The sequence below is a fragment of the Salmo salar genome, chromosome ssa10, assembly GCF_905237065.1.
Source record: "Salmo salar chromosome ssa10, Ssal_v3.1, whole genome shotgun sequence".
Taxonomy (NCBI): Eukaryota; Metazoa; Chordata; class Actinopteri; order Salmoniformes; family Salmonidae; genus Salmo; species Salmo salar.
This window is the reverse complement of record NC_059451.1, coordinates 123946136-123970644: the sequence shown is the minus strand read 5'-3', so window position 1 is coordinate 123970644 and position 24509 is coordinate 123946136. Positions and strand designations below refer to the sequence as shown.

Here is a 24509-nt window from a genome sequence, read left to right as displayed (position 1 = left end):
CAATATGGAACACTATAACACTATAACAATATGGAACACTATAACAATCTGGAACACTATAACAATATGGAACACTATAACACTATAACAATATGGAACACTATAACACTATAACAATATGGAACACTATAACAATCTGGAACACTATAACAATATGGAACACTATAACAATATGGAACACTATAACACTATAACAATATGGAACACTATAACTATATAGAACACTATAACGATATGGAACACTATAACAATATAACAACATGGAACACGGAACACTATAACAACATAGAACACTATAACAATATGGAACACTATAACAATATGGAACACTATAACAATATGGAACACGGATCACTATAACAATATGGAACACGGAACACTATAACAATATGGAACACTATAACTATATAGAACACTATAACGATATGGAACACTATAACAATATGGAACACTATAACAATATGGAACACGGATCACTATAACAATATGGAACACTATAACAATATGGAACACTATAACAATATGGAACATGGATCACTATAACAATATGGAACACTATAACAATATGGAACATTATAACAATATGGAACACTATAACAATATGGAACACGGAACACTATAACAATATGGAACACTATAACTATATAGAACACTATAACGATATGGAACACTATAACAATATGGAACACTATAACAATATGGAACACGGATCACTATAACAATATGGAACACTATAACAATATGGAACATTATAACAATATGGAACACTATAACAATATGGAACACGGATAACTATAACAATATGGAACACGGATCACTATAACAATATGGAACACGGAACACTATGACAATATGGAACACTATAACAATATGGAACACGGAAAACTATAACAATATGGAACATTATAACAATATATAACACTATAACTATATAGAACACTATAACAATATGGAACACTATAACAATATAGAACACTATAACACTATAACAATATAGAACACTATAACTATATAGAACACTATAACAATATAGAACACTATAACAATATGGAACACTATAACAATATAGAACACTATAACACTATAACAATATAGAACACTATAAGTATATAGAACACTATAACAATATAGAACACTATAACAATATTGAACACTATAACAATATAACAATATAGAACACTATAACAATATGGAACACTATAACAATATAGAACACTATAACAATATGGAACACTATAACAATATAGAACACTATAACACTATAACAATATAGAACACTATAACAATATGGAACACTATAACAATATAGAAGACTATAACACTATAACAATATAGAACACTATAACAATATGGAACACTATAACAATATGGAACACTATAACAATATGGAACACTATAACAATATAGAACACTATAACTATATAGAACACTATAACAATATAGAACACTATAACAATATTGAACACTATAACAATATAACAATATAGAACACTATAACAATATGGAACACTATAACAATATAGAACACTATAACAATATGGAACACTATAACAATATGGAACACTAGAACACTATAACTATATAGAACACTATAACAATATAGAACACTATAACAATATGGAACACTAGAACACTATAACAATATAGAACACTATAACAATATAGAACACTATAACAATATAGAACACTATAACACTATAACAATATGGAACACTATAACAATATAGAACACTATAACAATATGGAACACTATAACAATATGGAACACTATAACAATATGGAACACGGAACACTATAACAATATGGAACACTATAACTATATAGAACACTATAACGATATGGAACACTATAACAATATGGAACACTATAACGATATGGAACACGGATCACTATAACAATATGGAACACTATAACAATATGGAACATTATAACAATATGGAACACTATAACACTATAACAATATGGAACACTATAACAATATGGAACATTATAACAATATGGAACACTATAACAATATGGAACACGGATAACTATAACAATATGGAACACGGATCACTATAACAATATGGAACACGGAACACTATAACAATATGGAACACTATAACAATATGGAACACGGAAAACTATAACAATATGGAACATTATAACAATATATAACACTATAACTATATAGAACACTATAACAATATGGAACACTATAACAATATAGAACACTATAACACTATAACAATTTAGAACACTATAACTATATAGAACACTATAACAATATAGAACACTATAACAATATGGAACACTATAACACTATAACAATATAGAACACTATAACAATATGGAACACTATAACAATATGGAACACTATAACAATATGGAACACTATAACAATATAGAACACTATAACACTATAACAATATAGAACACTAAAACTATATAGAACACTATAACAATATAAAACACTATAACAATATTGAACACTATAACACTATAACAATATAGAACACTATAACAATATGGAACACTATAACAATATAGAACACTATAACAATATGGAACACTATAACAATATGGAACACTAGAACACTATAACTATATAGAACACTATAACAATATAGAACACTATAACAATATGGAACACTAGAACACTATAACAATATAGAACACTATAACAATGTAGAACACTATAACACTATAGCAATAAGGAACACTATAACAATTATAGAACACTATAACACTATAACAATATAGAACACTATAACTATATAGAACACTATAACAATATAGAACACTATAACAATATTGAACACTATAACAATATAGAACACTATAACAATATGGAACACTATAACAATATAGAACACTATAACAATATGGAACACTATAACAATATGGAACACTAGAACACTATAACTATAAAGAACACTATAACAATATAGAACACTATAACAATCTGGAACACTAGAACACTATAACAATATAGAACACTATAACAATATAGAACACTATAACAATATGGAACACTATAACAATATAGAACACTATAACAATATGGAACACTATAACAATATAGAACACTATAACTATATAGAACACTATAACAATCTGGAACACTATAACACTATAACAATATGGAACACTATAACAATATAGAACACTATAACAATCTGGAACACTAGAACACTATAACAATATAGAACACTATAACAATATAGAACACTATAACAATCTGGAACACTATAACACTATAACAATATAGAACACTATAACAATATAGAACACTATAACAATATGGAACACTATAACAATATAGAACACTATAACAATCTGGAACACTATAACACTATAACAATATGGAACACTATAACAATATGGAACACTATAACAATATAGAACACTATAACTATATAGAACACTATAACAATATAAAACACTATAACAATATAGAACACTATAACACTATAACAATATGGAACACTATAACAATATAGAACACTATAACAATATGGAACACTATAACAATATGGAACACTATAACAATATGGAACACTATAACAATATGGAACACTATAACAATATAGAACACTATAACAATATGGAACACTATAACAATATAGAACACTATAACAATATAGAACACTATAACAATATGGAACACTATAACACTATAACAGTATAGAACACTATAACTATATAGAACAATATAACAATATAGAACACTATAACAATATAGAACACTATAACAATATGGAACATTATAAAAATATGTAACACTATAACACTATAACAATATGGAACACTATAACAATATGTAACACTATAACACTATAACAATATAGAACACTATAACAATATGGAACACTATAACAATATAGAACACTATAACACTATAACAGTATAGAACACTATAACTATATAGAACAATATAACAATATATAACACTATAACAATATAGAACACTATAACACTATAACAATATGGAACACTATAACAATATAGAACACTATAACAATATGGAACACTATAACAATATGGAACACTATAACAATATGGAACACGGAACACTATAACAATATGGAACACTATAACTATATAGAACACTATAACGATATGGAACACTATAACAATATGGAACACTATAACAATATGGAACACGGATCACTATAACAATATGGAACACTATAACAATATGGAACATTATAACAATATGGAACACTATAACAATATGGAACACGGATAACTATAACAATATGGAACACGGATCACTATAACAATATGGAACACGGAACACTATAACAATATGGAACACTATAACAATATGGAACACGGAAAACTATAACAATATGGAACATTATAACAATATATAACACTATAACTATATAGAACACTATAACATTATGGAACACTATAACAATATAGAACACTATAACACTATAACAATATAGAACACTATAACAATATAGAACACTATAACAATATGGAACACTATAACACTATAACAATATAGAACACTATAACTATATAGAACACTATAACAATATAGAACACTATAACAATATGGAACACTATAACACTATAACAATATAGAACACTATAACAATATGGAACACTATAACAATATGGAACACTATAACAATATGGAACACTATAACAATATGGAACACTATAACAATATAGAACACTATAACACTATAACAATATAGAACACTATAACTATATAGAACACTATAACAATATAAAACACTATAACAATATTGAACACTATAACACTATAACAATATAGAACACTATAACAATATGGAACACTATAACAATATAGAACACTATAACAATATGGAACACTATAACAATATGGAACACTAGAACACTATAACTATATAGAACACTATAACAATATAGAACACTATAACAATATAGAACACTATAACAATATGGAACACTAGAACACTATAACAATATAGAACACTATAACAATATAGAACACTATAACAATATAGAACACTATAACAATATGGAACACTATAACAATATAGAACACTATAACAATATGGAACACTATAACAATATGGAACACTATAACAATATAGAACACTATAACAATATAGAACACTATAACAATATAGAACACTATAACAATATAGAACACTATAACAATATAACAATATGGAACACTATAACAATATATAACACTATAACAATATGGAACACTATAACAATATGGAACACTAGAACACTATAACAATATGGAACACTATAACAATATGGAACACTAGAACACTATAACAATATAAAACACTATAGCAATAAGGAACACTATAACAATTATAGAACACTATAACAATATGGAACACTATAACAATTATAGAACACTATAACAATATGGAACACTATAACAATTATAGAACACTATAACAATATGGAACACTATAACAATTATAGAACACTATTACAATATAGAACACTATAACAATTATAGAACACTATAACAATATAGAACAATATGAAACAATATGGAACAATATGAAACAGTATGGAACAATACGGAACTAAATTAAATGTATTCTACAAGAATCAATATTACTCAATAAAAACACAACCTTATGGAACAATCCTTGGATAGCTTTTCAGAATTCACCGATAAATCGGTGAATTCTGTGAATTCTACAGTGTAACCAATAGGTCCAGGAGCTAGGCTAGGCTACGGCCTAACATATACAATACCATTAACTAATATCTAGCATTAGCAACTCTACAGTGTAACCAATAGGTCCAGGAGCTAGGCTAGGCTACGACCTACCGGTCATCAATGTGTTAATAGCTAACAACTCACTAGCTCCTATTTGTGTTACAAATAGCTAGACCACACTACGGATACCATTAACTAACACACACTTGTTTTTCCTATGTAATCCGGGCTGTAGTAACTAGTTAACGGGATTAAAGGTGAGATGGCCAGTTGGGTTAATACTACTCCTAATCTAATCTAATCTAGTGTTCCCTGGGCAGTATTGAGCTAGCTGGCTTCGACCTAATGGACTACAGGTAGGCTATTACACTATGACACAGATACACACAGTCACACACACACACACACACACACACACACACACACACACACACACACACACACACACACACACACACACACACACACACACACACACACACACACACACACACACACACACAGTAGTGATGCGTGGGTCAGCTGTTTGCTCACCCACAATTGCTAATAACTCATTCGCAACCGCCCCGACTTTAGCCTTTGTGATAATCCCGCACCCAACCCTACCCGGCCATATAGGCCTATAGAAAATGTTCTGTGCAGTCAGAGACGCCAGGAATAAATACTTTTGACAAGGGGGTGCGGGAATTTTTTTTTTTTTTTTAAGCTTAATTTAAATATGTTTATGCTTATAATTTCAGATATTTTGCTATTTGTTACTCAACATGTCTGTAATTAGATACATGCAGTTTATCTTCTGTCCCAGAAGACTAAATGAACCCAGAATAGTGTCATAAATCGATGAATGCTTCAATCTAAGTGACATCTATAAAGCTCTCTTTCATCTCTGCTTCACTCGCACAGCAGACATTTAATGCAATAACTCAACAACAAAAAAATTATAATAATATATATAAAACAGGAAAGAATTTCTGTGCAAAATTTACATATGGCATTAGATTGACCGGTTTTATGGAAATTAAAAGCAGTGAAAACAACACAACATGTTTCTGATAAGATTTCAGGTCGGCTTGGATGCATATTATACACTATCAGCTGTTATGAAGCTGGTAAAGATACTGTAGCATCTTTACAGACAGTCCCTAATTGTGGTTGAAATACTATCAGCTGTTATGATGCTGGTAAAGATACTGTAGCATCTTTACAGACAGTCCCTAACTGTGGTTGAAATACTATCAGCTGTTATGATGCTGGTAAAGTTACTGTAGCATCTTTACAGACAGTCCCTAACTGTGGTTGAAATACTATCAGCTGTTATGATGCTGGTAAAGATACTGTTGCATCTTTACAGACAGTCCCTAATTGTGGTTGAAATACTATCAGCTGTTATGATGCTGGTAAAGATACTGTAGCATCTTTACCGACAGTCCCTAACTGTGGTTGAAATACTATCATCTGTTATGAAGCTGGTAAAGATACTGCAGCATCTTTACAGACAGTCCCTAACTGTGGTTGAAATCTGTTATGAAGCTGATAAAGATACTGCAGCATCTTTACAGACAGTCCCTACCTGTGGTTGAAATACTATCATCTGTTATGAAGCTGATAAAGATACTGCAGCATCTTTACAGACAGTCCCTAACTACGCATTCATTCTAATCAAGATGCTGAAAGAGATAAATCATAATTCTACACTCCTGTTCCCAAGTCAAAATGTACATCTGGTACATCATTTTACTGCCAGAAATGCTTCGTTTTGCAGGAGTTAATATTATATGAGGCTATGTGAGAAGTTATATAGACCTACAGTTAATATTAATGCTATATGAGAGGTTATAGACCTACAGTCAGGGTCCAGAGTTCAGTTAGGTTACTATTCCATCTGAACAGTACAGTTCCTTTGACACACTGCTACCATCCTCTCTTACCACTTCACCAAACATTACTCTGGTCCTCCCTTTTCAAGTTGGGCAGCTTTTCTCTTCCTGAATTCAACTCCGCCCCTTTTTTTGGGGGGCCTCAGTGGAGCGACATTAACTTTTTCTGCCCTAGTTCCTGAAAGCGTTTGGGTGATTGGCGTGTAAATCCTGTGTGGCTCGAGCACAGTTAGGCCCTAAAGCTTAGGCTTGTGCACTAAAGGAAAACCCTCAATGTAACCTATAGATATTAACTGGACATGGAAAAAGGACATATATCATTATTTGCATTGTTTTCTCTTTATTAAACCCACCAGCACTTCATCCACACCATAGTGCATGACTCTAAACCCGCCTGCACGTGGATATGACCGCAGGAACAGCAGGTTATGAGTCATCCCGTGCATCACTAACACACACACACACACACACACACACACACACACACACACACACACACACACACACACACACACACACACACACACACACACACACACAGTGCTCAGGGTCCAATCTGACTTTTACCACCAGTCCAGACCAGCTGAGATAATGAATACTTTATTGTCCCACTGTCTCTGCCTGCGTCTGGCCAGCAGGACTTGTGAACTGTCTCTGCCTGCGTCTGGCCAGCAGGACTTGTGAACTGTCTCTGCCTGCGTCTGGCCAGCAGGACTTGTGAACTGTCTCTGCCTGCGTCTGGCCAGTAGGACTTGTGAACTGTCTCTGCGTCTGGCCAGTAGGACTTGTGAACTGTCTCTGTCTGGCCAGCAGGACTTGTGAACTGTCTTTGCGTCTGGCCAGCAGGACTTGTGAACTGTCTCTCTCTGCGTCTGGCCAGCAGGACTTGTGAACTGTCTCTGCCTGCGTCTGGCCAGCAGGACTTGTGAACTGTCTCTGCCTGCGTCTGGCCAGCAGGACTTGTGAACTGTCTCTGCCTGCGTCTGGCCAGCAGGACTTGTGAATACTCGATCACCTGCTGAGTTGTTAACCTGCTTATGGAGGCGCAGTGTGTTTATTGATGACATGCCAGAGCTCTCTGTCCTTCATACAAGCTGCAGACAACATGCTGTGGAGACCTAGACTAGACATAGGGGCTATGTAGACCTACTGTAGACTAGACATAGTGGTAATGCTGTGGAGACCTAGACTAGACATAGTGGCTATGTAGACCTACTGTAGACTAGACATAGTGGCTATGTAGACCTACTGTAGACTAGACATAGTGGCTATGTAGACCTACTGTAGACTAGACATAGTGGTTATGCTGTGTAGACCTAGACTAGACATAGTGGCTATGTAGACCTACTGTAGACTAGACATAGTGGCTATGTAGACCTATTGTAGACTAGACATAGTGGTAATGCTGTGGAGACCTAGACTAGACATAGTGGCTATGTAGACCTACTGTAGACTAGACATAGTGGCTATGTAGACCTATTGTAGACTAAACATAGTGGTAATGCTGTGGAGACCTAGACTAGACATAGTGGCTATGTAGACCTACTGTAGACTAGACATAGTGGCTATGTAGACCTACTGTAGACTAGACATAGTGGCTATGTAGACCTACTGTAGACTAGACATAGTGGTAATGCTGTGGAGACCTAGACTAGACATAGGGGCTATGTAGACCTACTGTAGACTATACATTGGGGCTATGTAGACCTACTGTAGACTAGACATAGTGGCTATGTAGACCTACTGTAGACTAGACATAGTGGCAATGTAGACCTACTGTAGACTAGACATAGTGGCTATGTAGACCTACTGTAGACTAGACATAGTGGCTATGTAGACCTACTGTAGACTAGACATAGTGGTTATGCTGTGTAGACCTACTGTAGACTAGACATAGTGGCTATGTAGACCTACTGTAGACTAGACATAGTGGTTATGCTGTGTAGACCTACTGTAGACTAGACATAGTGGCTATGTAGACCTACTGTAGACTAGACATAGTGGCTATGTAGACCTACTGTAGACTAGACATAGTGGCTATGTAGACCTACTGTAGACTAGACATAGTGGCTATGTAGACCTACTGTAGACTAGACATAGTGGTTATGCTGTGTAGACCTACTGTAGACTAGACATAGGGGCTATGTAGACCTACTGTAGACTAGACATAGGGGTTATGTAGACCTACTGTAGACTAGACATAGTGGCTATGTAGACCTACTGTAGACTAGACATAGTGGTTATGCTGTGTAGACCTACTGTAGACTAGACATAGTGGTTATGCTGTGTAGACCTACTGTAGACTAGACATAGGGGTTATGTAGACCTACTGTAGACTAGACATAGTGGCTATGTAGACCTACTGTAGACTAGACATAGTGGCTATGTAGACCTACTGTAGACTAGACATAGGGGTTATGTAGACCTACTGTAGACTAGACATAGGGGTTATGTAGACCTACTGTAGACTAGACATAGTGGCTATGTTGTGGAGACCTGTTACATTATCATGAATCAAAACCTTTTGCGACCTTTAGACAATGTCTAAGAATGCTGTGTTTATTTTCATCTCAGTCCATTAGTTTAGTTCTTTAGAGAACTATAGAGGTCAACAGAGCTCAACGCAGAGGTCAACCGAGAGGTCAACAGAGAGGTCAACAGAGAGGTCAACATAGAGGTCAACAGAGAGGTCAATGTAGAGGTCAACAGAGAGGTCAATGTAGAGGTCAACAGAGAGGTCAACAGAGAGGTCAACATAGAGGTCAACAGAGAGGTCAACAGAGAGGTCAACAGAGAGGTCAACAGAGAGGTCAACAGAGAGGTCAACAGCTGATGCCTAGTGGTGTCTGGGTACACACTGAGGCTAGTCCCAGATACCACCCTATTCCCTAGATAGTGCACTACCTTTGCACTACGTAGTGCACTGTGTGGGTCCTGGACTTCCTGACGGGCCGCCCCCAGGTGGTGAGGGTAGGTAACAACACATCTCCACCCTGCTGATCCTCAACACTGGGTTCTCACAAGGGTGCGTTCTCAGCCCTCTCCTGTACTCCCTGTTCACCCACGACTGCGTGGCCATGCACGCCTCCAACTCAATCATCAAGTTTGCAGACGACACAACAGTGGTAGGCTTGATTACCAACAACGATGAGACGACCTACAGGGAGGAGGTGAGGGCCCTCGGAGTGTGGTGTCAGGAAAATAACCTCTCACTCAACGTCAACAAAACAAAGGAGATGATCGTGGACTTCAGGAACCAGCAGAGGGAGCACCCCCCTATCCACATCGCCGTGACAGTAGTGGAGAAGGTGGAAAGTTTTAAGTTCTTCGGCGTAAACATCACGGACAAACTGAAATGGGCCACCCACACAGACAGCGTGGTGAAGAAGGCACAACAGTACCTCTTCAACCTCAGGAGGCTGAAGAAATTTGGCTTGTCACCAAATACACTCACAAACTTTTACAGATGCACAATCGAGAGCATCCTGTCGGGCTGTATCACCGCCTGGTACGGCAGCTGCTCCGCCCACAACCGGAAGGCTCTCCAGAGGGTAGTGAGGTCTGCCCAACGCATCACCGGGGGCAAACTACCTGCCCTCCAGGACACCTACACCACCCGATGTCACAGGAAGGCCTAAAAGATCATCAAGGACAACAACCACCCGAGCCACTTCCTGTTCACCCCGCTATCATCCAGAAGGAGAGGTCAGTACAGGTGCATCAAAGCTGGGACCGAGAGACTGAAAAACAGCTTCTATCTCAAGGCCATCAGACTGTTAAACAGCCATCACTAACATTGAGTGGCTGCTGCCAACGTACTGACTCAAATCTCTAGCCACTTTAATAATGGAAAAATTGATGAAAAATGTATCACTAGTCACTTTATACAATGTTTACATACCCTACATTACTCATCTCTTATGTATATACTGTACTCTATACTATCTACTGCATCTTGCCTATGCCGTTCGGCCATCGCTCATCCATATATTTATATGTACATATTCTTATTCATTCCTTTACACTTGTGTGTATTAGGTAGTTGTTGTGAAATTGTTAGGTTAGATTACTTGTTAGATATTACTGCACGGTCAGAACTAGAAGCACAAGCATTTCACTACACTCGCATTAACATCTGCTAACCATGTGTATGTGACCAATACAATTTGATTTGAATAGGGTGTCCGTTGCAGCGCATATTGAGACAGACTGTGGGGGGAAGATGACACTTCTGCTGATGGCTGAGGAAGTGTGTGTGTGTGTGTGTGTGTGTGTGTGTGTGTGTGTGTGTGTGTGTGTGTGTGTGTGTGTGTGTGTGTGTGTGTGTGTGTGTGTGTGTGTGTGTGTGTGTGTGTGTGGTGTGTGTGTGCTGTATCTCCAGATGGGGAAACAGGATGTATCATTAAGAGAGAACTTGTCTTCACTCCCCCTGACATGTACAGTTGAAGTCAGAAGTTTACATACACTAAGTTGACTGGTGCCTTTAAACAGCTTGGAAAATTCCAGAAAATGATGTCATGGCTTTAGAAGCTTCTGATAGGCTAATTGACATCATTTGAGTCAATTGGAGGTGTACCTGTGGATGTATTTCAAGGCCTACCTTCAAACTCAGTGCCTCTCTGCTTGACATCATGGGAAAATCAAAAGAAATCAGCCAAGACCTCAGAAAAAAAATTGTAGACCTCCACAAGTCTGGTTCATCCTTGGGAGCAATTTCCAAACGCCTGAAGGTACCACATTCATCTGTACAAACAATAGTACACAAGTATAAATACCATGGGACCACGCAGCCGCCATACCGCTCAGGAAGGAGACGCGTTCTGTCTCCTAGAGATGAACGTACTTTGGTGCGAAAAGTGCAAATCAATCCCAGAACAACAGCAAAGGACCTTGTGAAGATGCTGGAGGACACAGGAACAAAAGTATTTATATCCACAGTAAAACGAGTCCTATATCGACATAACCTGAAAGGCTGCTCAGCAAGGAAGAAGCCCCTGCTCCAAAACCACCATAAAAAAGCCAGACTACGGTTTGCAACTGGACATGGGGACAAAGATGGTACTTTCTGGAGAAATGTCCTCTGGTCTGATTAAACAAAAATAGAACTGTTTGGCAATAATGACCATCGTTATGTTTGGAGGGAAAAGGGGGAGTCTTGCAAGCCGAAGAACACCATCCCAACCGTGAAGCACGGGGGTGGCAGCATCATGTTGTGGGGGTGCTTTGCTGCAGGAGGGACTGGTGCACTTCGCAAAATAGATGGCATCATGAGGAAAGGAAAATGATGCGGATATATTGAAGCAACATCTCAAGACATCAGTCAGGAAGTTAAAGATTGGTCACGAATGGGTCTTCCAAACGGACAATGACCCCAAGCATACTTCCAAAGTTGTGGCAAAATGGCTTAATGACAACAAAGTCAAGGTATTGGAGTGGCCATCACAAAGCCCTGACCTCAATCCTATAGAACATTTGTGAGCAGAACTGAAAAAGCGTGTGTAAGCAAGGAGGCCTACAAACCTGACTCAGTTACACCAGCTCTGTCAGGAGGAATGGGCCAAAATTCACCCAACTTATTGTGGGAAGCTTGTGGAAGGCTACCCGAAACGTTTGACTCAAGTTGAACAATTTAAAGGCAATGCTACCAAATACTAATTGAGTGTATGTAAACTTCTGACCCACTGGGAATGTGATGAAAGAAATAAAAGGTGAAATAAATCATTCTCTCTACTATTATTCTGACATTTCACATTCTTAAAATAAAGTGGTGATCCTAACTGACCTAAGACAGGGCATTTTTACTAGGATTAAATGTCAGGAATTGTGAAAAACTGAGTTTAAATGTATTTGGCTAAGGTTTATGTAAACTTCCGACTTCAACTATACCTTCTCCACACCTCACCAGCCACTCACCTGACAAGTACCTGCCCCACACCCCGCCAGCATCTCTTTGATCAGGGTGAGCTTCTGCCTGGAGAGAGAGAGAGAGAGAGAGAGAGAGAAGGGATAGAGAGGAAATAAAGGAGAGACAAAGTGAGATACAAAGGGAGGGAGAGAAAAAGACAAAAGGAGAGCAAGTCAATACGTGTATCAGTCATTCAGCTAGTGACTCAGTCGTGTATGAGTCATACAGCTAGTGACTCAGTCGTGTATGAGTCATACAGCTAGTGACTGAGTCGTGTATCAGTCATACAGCTAGTGACTGAGTCGTGTATGAGTCATACAGCTAGTGACTCAGTCGTGTACGAGTCATACAGCTAGTGACTGAGTCATGTATCAGTCATACAGCTAGTGACTGAGTCGTGTATGAGTCATACAGCTAGTGTACGAGTCATACAGCTAGTGACTGAGTCGTGTACGAGTCATACAGCTAGTGACTGAGTCGTGTACGAGTCATACAGCTAGTGACTGAGTCATGTATCAGTCATACAGCTAGTGACTGAGTCGTGTATGAGTCATACAGCTAGTGACTCAGTTGTGTATGAGTCATACAGCTAGTGTATCAGTCATACAGCTAGTGACTGAGTCGTGTATGAGTCATACAGCTAGTGTATCAGTCATACAGCTAGTGACTCAGTCGTGTATGAGTCATACAGCTAGTGTATCAGTCATACAGCTAGTGACTGAGTCGTGTATGAGTCATACAGCTAGTCTATCAGTCATACAGCTAGTGACTGAGTCGTGTACGAGTCATACAGCTAGTGACTGAGTCGTGTACGAGTCATACAGCTAGTGACTGAGTCGTGTATGAGTCATACAGCTAGTGACTGAGTCGTGTACGAGTCATACAGCTAGTGACTGAGTCGTGTATCAGTCATACAGCTAGTGACTGAGTCGTGTATCAGTCATACAGCTAGTGACTGAGTCATACAGCTAGTGACTGAGTCGTGTACGAGTCATACAGCTAGTGACTGAGTCGTGTATGAGTCATACAGCTAGGGACTGAGTCGTGTATGAGTCATACAGCTAGTAACTGAGTCGTGTATGAGTCATACAGCTAGTGACTGAGTCGTGTATGAGTCATACAGCTAGTGACTGAGTCGTGTATGAGTCATACAGCTAGTGACTGAGTCGTGTATGAGTCATACAGGTAGTGTATCAGTCATACAGCTAGTGACTGAGTCGTATATGAGTCATACAGCTAGTGACTGAGTCATACAGCCAGTGACTGAGTCGTGTATGAGTCATACAGCTAGGGACTGAGTCGTGTATGAGTCATACAGCTAGTGACTGAGTCGTGTATGAGTCATAGTGACTGAGTCTGAGAGACAGAAGGAAGACGTCACATGTCATTTTGTGTCTAGTGTTGTAACTAATCTCCCTGTGACATTGGAACACAGACAGAGAGAGATAGAGACACATTAATAATTTACAAGATGGCCAACCAGTCAGCAAGTTAGAGAACCACTCACAGTCAATCATTCACCGACCCAGCTCTAGAGACAGAGATAGATAGATGCACGAGAAACATATTCAAGATTCATCCATGCACACACACGGCACACACACACACACAAACAAGAAACTGGACAGAGCAGCAGAGGACAGTGGTCTCAGTAACACCACTGAACAGAGCAGCAGAGGACAGTGGTCTCAGTAACACCACTGGACAGAGCAGCAGAGGACAGTGGTCTCAGTAACACAGGGGACAGAGCAGCAGAGGACAGTGGTCTCAGTAACACCACTGGACAGAGCAGCAGAGGACAGTGGTGTCAGTAACACCACTGGACAGAGCAGCAGACGACAGTGGTCTCAGTAACACAGGGGACAGAGCAGCAGGGGACAGTGGTCTCAGTAACACCACTGGACAGAGCAACAGGGACAGTGGTCTCAGTAACACAGGGGACAGTGGTCTCAGTAACAACACTGGACAGAGCAGCAGGGGACAGTGGTCTCAGTAACACAGGGGACAGTGGTCTCAGTAACACAGGGGACAGAGGAGCAGGGGACAGTGGTCTCAGTAACACAGGGGACAGATCAGCAGGGGACAGTGGTCTCAGTAACACCACTGGGCAGAGCAGCAGTAATTTTCCTGCGATAGTTTACAGTCGTTTTCCAGAGAAAGTCTCCAGTATTTTTCCAGAGATAGGATCAGTATTATGTACACTCAGACTGCTACATAGTAATGCCAGGAAATTTGATTTTGTCCACCAGGGAAAGTAGAAATATTAAGAATGCAGATGAATATTAGATGAATATTCAGAATGCTGATGAATATTAGATGAATATTCAGAATGCTGATGAATATTAGATGAATATTAAGAATGCGGATGAATATTAGATGAATATTAAGAATTCAGATGAATATTAGATGAATATTCAGAATGCAGATGAATATTAGATGAATATTAAGAATGCAGATGAATATCAGATGAATATTAGATATTCTGTGTAAGAACTGCAGATGGCAATTCAAATCAAATCAAAATCTATTTGTCACATGCGCCGAATACAACAGGTGTAGACCTTGCCGTGTAATGCTAACTTACAAGCCCTTAACCTGTTTAGGATAGGGGGCAGTATTTTCACGGCCGGATAAAAAACGTACCCGATTTAATCTGGTTATTACTCCTGCCCAGAAACTAGAATATGCATATAATTATTTGATTTGGATAGAAAACACCCTAAAGTTTCTAAAACTGTTTGAATGGTGTCTGTGAGTATAACAGAACTCATATGGCAGGCCAAAACCTGAGAAGATTCTATATGGGAAGTGCCCTGTCTGACCATTTGTTGTCCTTCTATAGCCTCTTTATCAAAAATAGAGAATGTCTGCTGTAACGTGACATTTTCTAAGGCTCCCATAGGCTCTAAGAAGGCGCCAGAACGGGGAATGATGACTCTGCAGTCCCTGGGCGAAAAACAGTAGGGCTTTTGGAAAGTGGTCGTCCTGAGAACAATGACACGGGCGCACGCGTGCATGTGAAGACTCCATTTTCTATTTTCAGTGTTTGAACGAAAACAAGGTCTCCCGATCGGAATATTATCGCTATTTTACGAGAAAAATCGCATAAAAATTTATTTTAAACAGCGTTTGACATGCTTCGAAGTACGGTAATGGAATATTTTGAAGATTTTTGTCACGATACGCGCCGGCGCGTCACCCTTCGGATAGTATCTTGAACGCAAGAACAAAACGCAGCTATTTGGATATAACTATGGATTATTTTGAACCAAAACAACATTGGGTGTTGAAGTAGAAGTCCTGGGAGTGCATTCTGACGAAGAACAGCAAAGGTAATCCAATTTTTCTTATAGTAAATCTGAGTTTGGTGAGTGCCAAACTTGGTGGATGTCAAAATAGCTAGCCGGGCTATGTACTCAGAATATTGCAAAATGTGCTTTCACCGAAAAGCTATTTTAAAATCGGACACCGCGATTGCATAAAGGAGTTCTGTATCTATAATTCTGTAAATAATTGTTATGTTTTTTGTGAACGTTTATCGTGAGTAATTTAGTAAATTCACCGGAAGTTTTCGGTGGGTATGCTAGTTCTGAACGTCACATGCTAATGTAAAAAGCTGTTTTTTGATATAAATATGAACTTGATTGAACAAAACATGCATGTATTGTATAACATAATGTCCTAGGAGTGTCATCTGATGAAGATCATCAAAGGTTAGTGCTGCATTTAGCTGTGGTTTGGGTTTTTGTGACATTATATGCTAGCTTGAAAAATGGGTGTGTGATTATTTCTGTCTGGGTACTCTCCTGACATAATCTAATGTTTTGCTTTCGTTGTAAAGCCTTTTTGAAATCGAACAATGTGGTTAGATAAAGGAGAGTCTTGTCTTTAAAATGGTGTAAAATAGTCATATGTTTGAAAAATTGAAGTTTTTGTATTTTAGAGGAGTTTGTAATTCGCGCCACGCCCATCATTGGATAATGGAGCAGGTGTTCCGCTAGCGGAACGTCTAGATGTAAGAGGTTAAACCACTCAAGTGTTGCTTTAGCAGTATGCTTAGGGTCATTGTCCTGCTGGAAGGTGAACCTCCGTCTCAGTCTCAAATCTCTGGAAGACTGAAACAGGTTTCCCTCAAGAATTTCCCTGTATTTAGCATCATTCATCATTCCTTCAATTCTGACCAGTTTCCCAGTCCCTGCTGATGGAAAAACATCCCCACAGGATGATGCTGCCACCACAATGTTTCACTGTGGGGATGGTGTTCTCGTGGTGATGCGAGGTGTTTGATTTTACACCAGAAATAGCATTTTCCTTGATGGCCAAAAAGCTCAATTTTAGTCTCATCTCACCAGATTTCCTTCTTCCATATGTTTGGAGAATCTCCCACATGCCTTTTGGCAAACACCAAACGTGTTCGCTTATTTTTTTCTGTAAGCAATGGCTTTTTTCTGGCCACTCTTCCGTAAAGCCCAGCTCTGTGGAGTGTACAGCTTAGTGGTCTTATGGACAGATACTCCAGTCTCCGCCGTGGAGGTTTGCAGCTCCTTCGGGGTTATCTTTGGTCTCTTTGTTGCCTCTCTGATTAATGCCCTCCTTGCCTGGGCCGTGAGTTTTGGTGGGCAGCCCTCTCTTGGCAGGTTTGTTGTGGTGCCATATTCTTTCCATTTTTTAATAAGGGATTTAATGGTGCTCCGTGGGATGTTTAACGTTTCGGATATTTTTTTATAACCCAACCCTGATCTGTACTTCTCCACAACTTTGTCCCTGACCTATCTGGAGAGCTCCTTGGTCTTCATGGTGCCCCTGGCTTAGTGGTGTTGCAGACTCTGGGGCCTTTCAGAACAGGTGTATATATACTGAGATCGTGTGACAGATCATGTGACACTTAGATTGCACACAGGTGGACTTTATTTAACTAATTATGTGACTTCTGAAGGTAATTGGTTGCACCAGATCTAATTTGGGGGCTTCATAGCAAAAGGGGTGAATACATATGCACTCACCACTTTTCAGTATTCTACATATATTACTCTACAGTCCCGATACAGTTGGATTAAAATAGCACTCACCACTTTCCCGTTTAAAATGTTTTCGCATTTTTTTTAAATAAGTAATTTTTTTCATTTCACTTCACCAATTTGGACTATTTTGTGTTTGTCAGTTACATGAAATCCAAATAAAAATCCATTTAAATTACAGGTTGTAATGCAACAAAATAGGAAAAACGCCAAGGGGGATGAATACTTTTGCAAGGCACTGTAGGTAGGGGTAAAGTGACTATGCATTGATAACAAACAGCGAGTAGCAGCAGTGTAAAAACAATGGGGGGGTCAATGCAAAAATAGTCTGGGTGGCCATTTGATTAATTGTTCAGCAGTCTTATGGCTTAGGGGTAGAAGTTGTTAAGGAACCTTTTTGTCCTAGACTTGGCACTCCAGTACAGCTTGCCGTGAGGTAGCAGAGAGAACAGTCTATGACTTGGGTGGCTGGTGTCTTTGACAATTTTTAGGGCCTTCCTCTGACACTACCTAGTATATAGGTCCTGGATAGCAGGAAGCTTGGCCCCAGTGATGTACTGGGCTGTACGCACTACCCTCTGTAGCGCCTTACGGTTGGTGGCCGAGCAGTTGCCATACCAGGCGGTGATGCAACAGGTCAGGATGCTCTCAATGTTGCGGCTGTAGAATTTTTGGAGGATCTGGGGATAAATGCCAAATCTTTTCAGTCTCCTGAGGGGGGAAAAGGTGTTGTCGTGCTCTCGTCACGATTTTCTTGATGTGTTTGGACCATGATAATTTGTTGGTGATGTGGATGCCAAGGAACTTGATACTCTCAACCCGCTCCACTACAGCCCCGTCGATGAGAATGGGGGCGTGTTCGGCCCTCCTTTTCCTGTAGTCCACAATCATCTCCTTTGTCTTGATCACGTTGAGGGAGAGGTTGTTGTCCTGGCACCTCAATGACAGGTCTCTGACCTCCTCCCTATAGGCTGTCTCATCGTTGGTGGTGATCAGGCCTACCACCGTTGTGTCGTCAGCAAACTTAATTATGGCGTTGGAGTTGTGCTTGGCCACGCAGTCGTGAGTGAACAGGGAATACAGGAGGGGACTGAGCACGTACCCCTGAGGGGCCCCTGTGTTGAGGATCAGCGTGGCAGATGTGTTCTTGCCTACCCTCACCACCTGGGGGTGGCCTGTCAGGAAGTCCAGGATCCAGTTGCAGAGGGAGGTGTTTAGTCCCAGGGTCCTTAGCTTAGTGATGAGCTTTGTGGGCACTATGGTGTTGAACGCTGAGCTGTAGTCAATGAATAGCATTCTCACACAGGTGTTCCTTTTGTCCAGGTGGGAAAAGGCAGTGTGGAGTGCGATTGAGATTGCGTCATCTGTGGATCTGTTGGGGTGGTAAGCGAATTAGAGTGGGTCTAGGGTTTCCGGGATAATGGTGTCGATATGAGCCATGACCAGCCTTTCAAAGTACTTCATGGCTACAGACGTGTTACGGGACGGTAGTCATTTAGGCAAGTTACCGTCGCTGTCTTGGGCACAGGGACTATGGTGTTCTGCTTAAACATCTAGGTATTACAGACTCGATCAGGGAGAGGTTGAAAATGTCAGTGAAGACAGTTGCCAGTTGGTCAGCGCATGCTCGGAGTACACGTCCTGTTAATCCGTCTAGCCCGCGGCCTTGTGAATGTTGACCTGTTTAAAGGTCTTGCTCACATCAGCTGCGGAGAGCGTGATCACACAGTCTTCCGGAACAGCTGGTGCTCTCATGCATGCTTCAGTGTTGCTTGCCTCGAAGCGAGCATAGAAGTAGTTTAGCTCATCCGGTAGGCTTATGTCACTGGGCAGCTCTCGGCTGTGCTTCCCTTTGTAGTCCATAATAGTTTGCTAGCCCTGCCACATCTGACGAGCGTCAGAGCCAGTGTAGTAGGATTCAATCTTAGTCCTGTATTGATGCTTTGCCTGTTTGATGGTTCGTCGGAGGCCATAGCGGGATTTATTATAAACGTCCGGATTAGTGTCCCGCTCCTTGAAAGCGGTAGCTCTAGCCTTCAGCTCGGTGTGGATATTGCCTGTAATCCATGGCTTCTGGTTGGGATATGTACGTACGGTCACTGTGGTGACGACGTCGTCGATGCACTTATTGATGAAGCCGGTGACTGAGGGGGTATACTCTTTAATGCCCTTGCTGTCTCTGCCTGGCCGGTTTCCCCTCTTTCCACTGGGATTCTCTGCCTCTAACCCTTTTACAGGGGCTGAGTCACTGGCTTACTGGTGTTCTTCCATGCCGTCCCTGGGAGGGGTGCGTCACTTGAGTGGGTTGAGTCACTGACGTGGTCTTCCTGTCTGGGTTGGCGCCCCCCCTTTGGCTGTGCCGTGGCGGAGATCTTTGTGGGCTATACTCGGCCTTGTCCCGGGATGGTATGTTGGTGGCTGGAGATATCCCTCCAGTGGTGTGGAGGCTGTGCTTTGGCAAAGTGGGTGGGGTTATATCCTACCTGTTTGGCCCTGTCCGGGGGTTTCATCAGATGGGGCCACAGTGTCTCCTGACCCCTCCTGTCTCAGCCTCCAGTATTTATGCTGCAGTAGTTTATGTGTCGGGGGGCTAGGGTCAGTCTGTCACATCTGGAGTATTTCTCTTGCCTTTTCTGGTGTCCTGTGTGAATTTAAATATGCTCTCTCTAATTCTCCCTTTCTCTTTCTCTTTCTTTCTTTCTCTCTCTCGGAGGACCTGAGCCCTAGGACCATGCCTCAGGACTACCTGGCTTGATGACTCCTTGCTGTCCCCAGTTCACCTGACCGTGCTGCTGCTCCAGTTCCAACTGTTCTGCCTGCAGCTATGGAACCCTGACCTGTTCACCGGACGTGCTACCTGTCCCAGACCTGTTGTCCCAGACCTGCTGGAACCCTGACCTATTCACCGGACGTGCTACCTGTCCCAGACATGCTGTTTTCAACTCTCTAGAGACAGCAGGAGCGGTAGAGATACTCTCAAAGATCGGCTATGAAAAAGCCAACTGACACTTACTCTTGTGTTACTGACTTGTTGCACCCTCGACAACTACTATGATTATTATTATTTGACAATACTGGTCATTTATGAACATTTGAACATCTAGGCCATGTGCTGTTATAATCTCCACCCGGCACAGCCAGAAGAGGACTGGCCACCCCCTCATAGCCTGGTTCCTCTCTAGGTTTCTTCCTAGGTTTTGGCCTTTCTAGGGAGTTTTTCCTAGCCACCGTGCTTCTACATCTGCATTGCTTGCTGTTTGGGGGTTTATGCTGGGTTTCTGTACAGCACTTTGTGACATCAGCTGATGTAAGAAGGGCTTTATTAATACATTTGATTTGATTTTGATTTGATTGGATGAATCCCGGAACATATTCCAGTCTGTGCAGCAAAACAGTCCTGTAGCTTAGCATCTGCTTCATCTGACCACTTCCGTATTGAGCGAGTCACTGGTGCTTCCTGCTTTAGTTTTTCCCTTGTAAGCAGGAATCAGGAGGATAGCATTATGGGAGAGCTATGTCAGAACCAATTTGCTATGTAGCTAAAATCTGGGCCAACGTTTGTTCTACACGGTCCCGGTGAACAGTTAAATGAAATAATCCTGTGCCGTAGAAGGCTATAATAAGGAAAATAACTGCAGTGTGTTCCTAATCTTTCAGTATAGTGAAGCACTAGACCTTACTGAAGCATTGGTAGAAAACTAATCAGAGACACAGTCAGACAGTGAGACAGAGACACAGTGAGACAGAGACACAGTGAGACAGTGAGACAGAGACACAGTGAGACAGAGACACAGTGAGACAGAGACACAGTGAGACAGTGAGACAGTGAGACAGAGACACAGTGAGACAGAGACACAGTGAGACAGAGACACAGTGAGACAGAGGCATAGTGAGACAGTGAGACAGAGGCACAGTGAGACAGAGGCACGGTCAAACAGTGAGACAGAGACACAGTGAGACAGTGAGACAGAGAGACAGAGACACAGTGAGACAGAGACACAGTGAGACAGTGAGACAGAGGCACAGTGAGAGAGTGAGACAGAGACACAGACAGTGAGACAGAGACACAGTGAGACAGAGACACAGTGAGACAGTGAGACAGAGACACAGTGAGACAGAGACACAGTGAGACAGAGACACAGTGAGACAGAGGCACAGTGAGACAGAGACACAGTGAGAGAGAGACACAGTGAGGCAGAGACACAGTGAGACAGAGACACAGTGAGACAGAGACACAGTGAGACAGAGACACAGTGAGACAGTGAGACAGAGACACAGTGAGACAGAGACACAGTGTGTGTGTGTGTGTGTGTGTGTGTGTGTGTGTGTGTGTGTGTGTGTGTGTGTGTGTGTGTGTGTGTGTGTGTGTGTGTGTGTGTGTGTGTGTGTTAGTCATCACATCTTACCCATCCTTGGAGAGGTATTGTCTGAAGAAGTCGTTTGCTGCAAGCTTGATGGCTTTCTCTGGAGTGACCAGGGTTAAGTTCACCGCAGACCCTGTAACAATGAGAGGAAGTGAGAGACAGAGAGAAAGAGAGAGGTGTGAGAGAGAGGAAGTGAGAGAGAGGGGGGGGCAGAGAGAGAGAGGGGGAGAGAGGGATATGTAGAGACAGGGAGAGAGTGGTTTGTGAGAGAGACAGAGAAAGAGAAATAGAGGGGGGGGAGAGAGAGAGAGAGTGAGAGGGGTATGAGAGGAGAGAGGGAGAGAGGGGTGTGAGAGAGAGAGAGAGAGAGAGAGAGGGAGAGAGAGTGAGAGATAGAGGTTTGAGAGAAAGGAAGTGAGAGAGAGAAAGACAGGGAGAGCGGGAGAGAGGGAGAGAGAGAGAGGGAGAGAGGGGTGTGAGAGAGCGGAAGTGAGAGAGAGAGAAAGAGAGGGAGAGAGGGGTGTGAGAGAGAGCGAGAGAGAGCGGGGTTTGAGAGAGAGGAAGTGAGAGAGAGAAAGACAGGGAGAGAGGGATATGAGAGAGAAATATGAGGATTTACCAATACACAGGCACTCACACACATGGCAGGATACTAGTACTAATCTGTATACTGATGTGTGTGTGTGTGTGTGTGTGTGTGTGTGTGTGTGTGTGTGTGTGTGTGTGTGTGTGTGTGTGTGTGTGTGTGTGTGTGTGTGTCTCTGACTGCTAAGGTGCTTTGATAGAATCAGGGTCCAGCAGCGGTCAGCAAATGGCACGACGAACTCAATGTGCTGCTTGGCTTCAGTATGACCTGTCACTATGACGACCTCACTGTGCTGCTTGGCTTCAGTATGACCTGTCACTATGACCTCACTGTGCTGCTTGGCTTCAGTATGACCTGTCACTACGACCTCACTGTGCTGCTTGGCTTCAGTATGACCTGTCACTATGACCTCACTGTGCTGCTTGGCTTCAGTATGACCTGTCACTATGACCTCACTGTGCTGCTTGGCTTCAGTATGACCTGTCACTACGACCTCACTGTGCTGCTTGGCTTCAGTATGACCTGTCACTACGACCTCACTGTGCTGCTTGGCTTCAGTATGACCTGTCACTATGACCTCACTGTGCTGCTTGGCTTCAGTATGACCTGTCACTATGACAACCTCACTGTGCTGCTTGGCTTCAGTATGACCTGTCACTATGACCTCACTGTGCTGCTTGGCTTCAGTATGACCTGTCACTACGACAACCTCACTGTGCTGCTTGGCTTCAGTATGACCTGTCACTATGACCTCACTGTGCTGCTTGGCTTCAGTATGACCTGTCACTATGACCTCACTGTGCTGCTTGGCTTCAGTATGACCTGTCACTATGACAACCTCACTGTGCTGCTTGGCTTCAGTATGACCTGTCACTATGACCTCACTGTGCTGCTTGGCTTCAGTATGACCTGTCACTATGACAACCTCACTGTGCTGCTTGGCTTCAGTATGACCTGTCACTATGACCTCACTGTGCTGCTTGGCTTCAGTATGACCTGTCACTATGACCTCACTGTGCTGCTTGGCTTCAGTATGACCTGTCACTACGACCTCACTGTGCTGCTTGGCTTCAGTATGACCT

At 41.0% G+C, this 24509-nt stretch overlaps 1 protein-coding gene across 2 annotated transcripts in view; it reads right to left on the bottom strand.

Annotated features, from left to right (window-relative positions):
• Positions 1–24509, bottom strand: part of LOC106590745 (mitochondrial glutamate carrier 1) — a 103204-nt gene that overhangs the window by 18848 nt on the left and 59847 nt on the right. For both annotated transcript variants that reach the window (XM_045688689.1, XM_045688690.1), the window contains exons 5-6: positions 22884–22974; positions 13468–13525 (exon numbers count right to left, since the gene is read on the bottom strand). In XM_045688689.1, coding sequence (XP_045544645.1) covers positions 13468–13525; positions 22884–22974 — 149 coding nt within the window. The remainder of the gene's footprint in view (positions 1–13467; positions 13526–22883; positions 22975–24509) is intronic.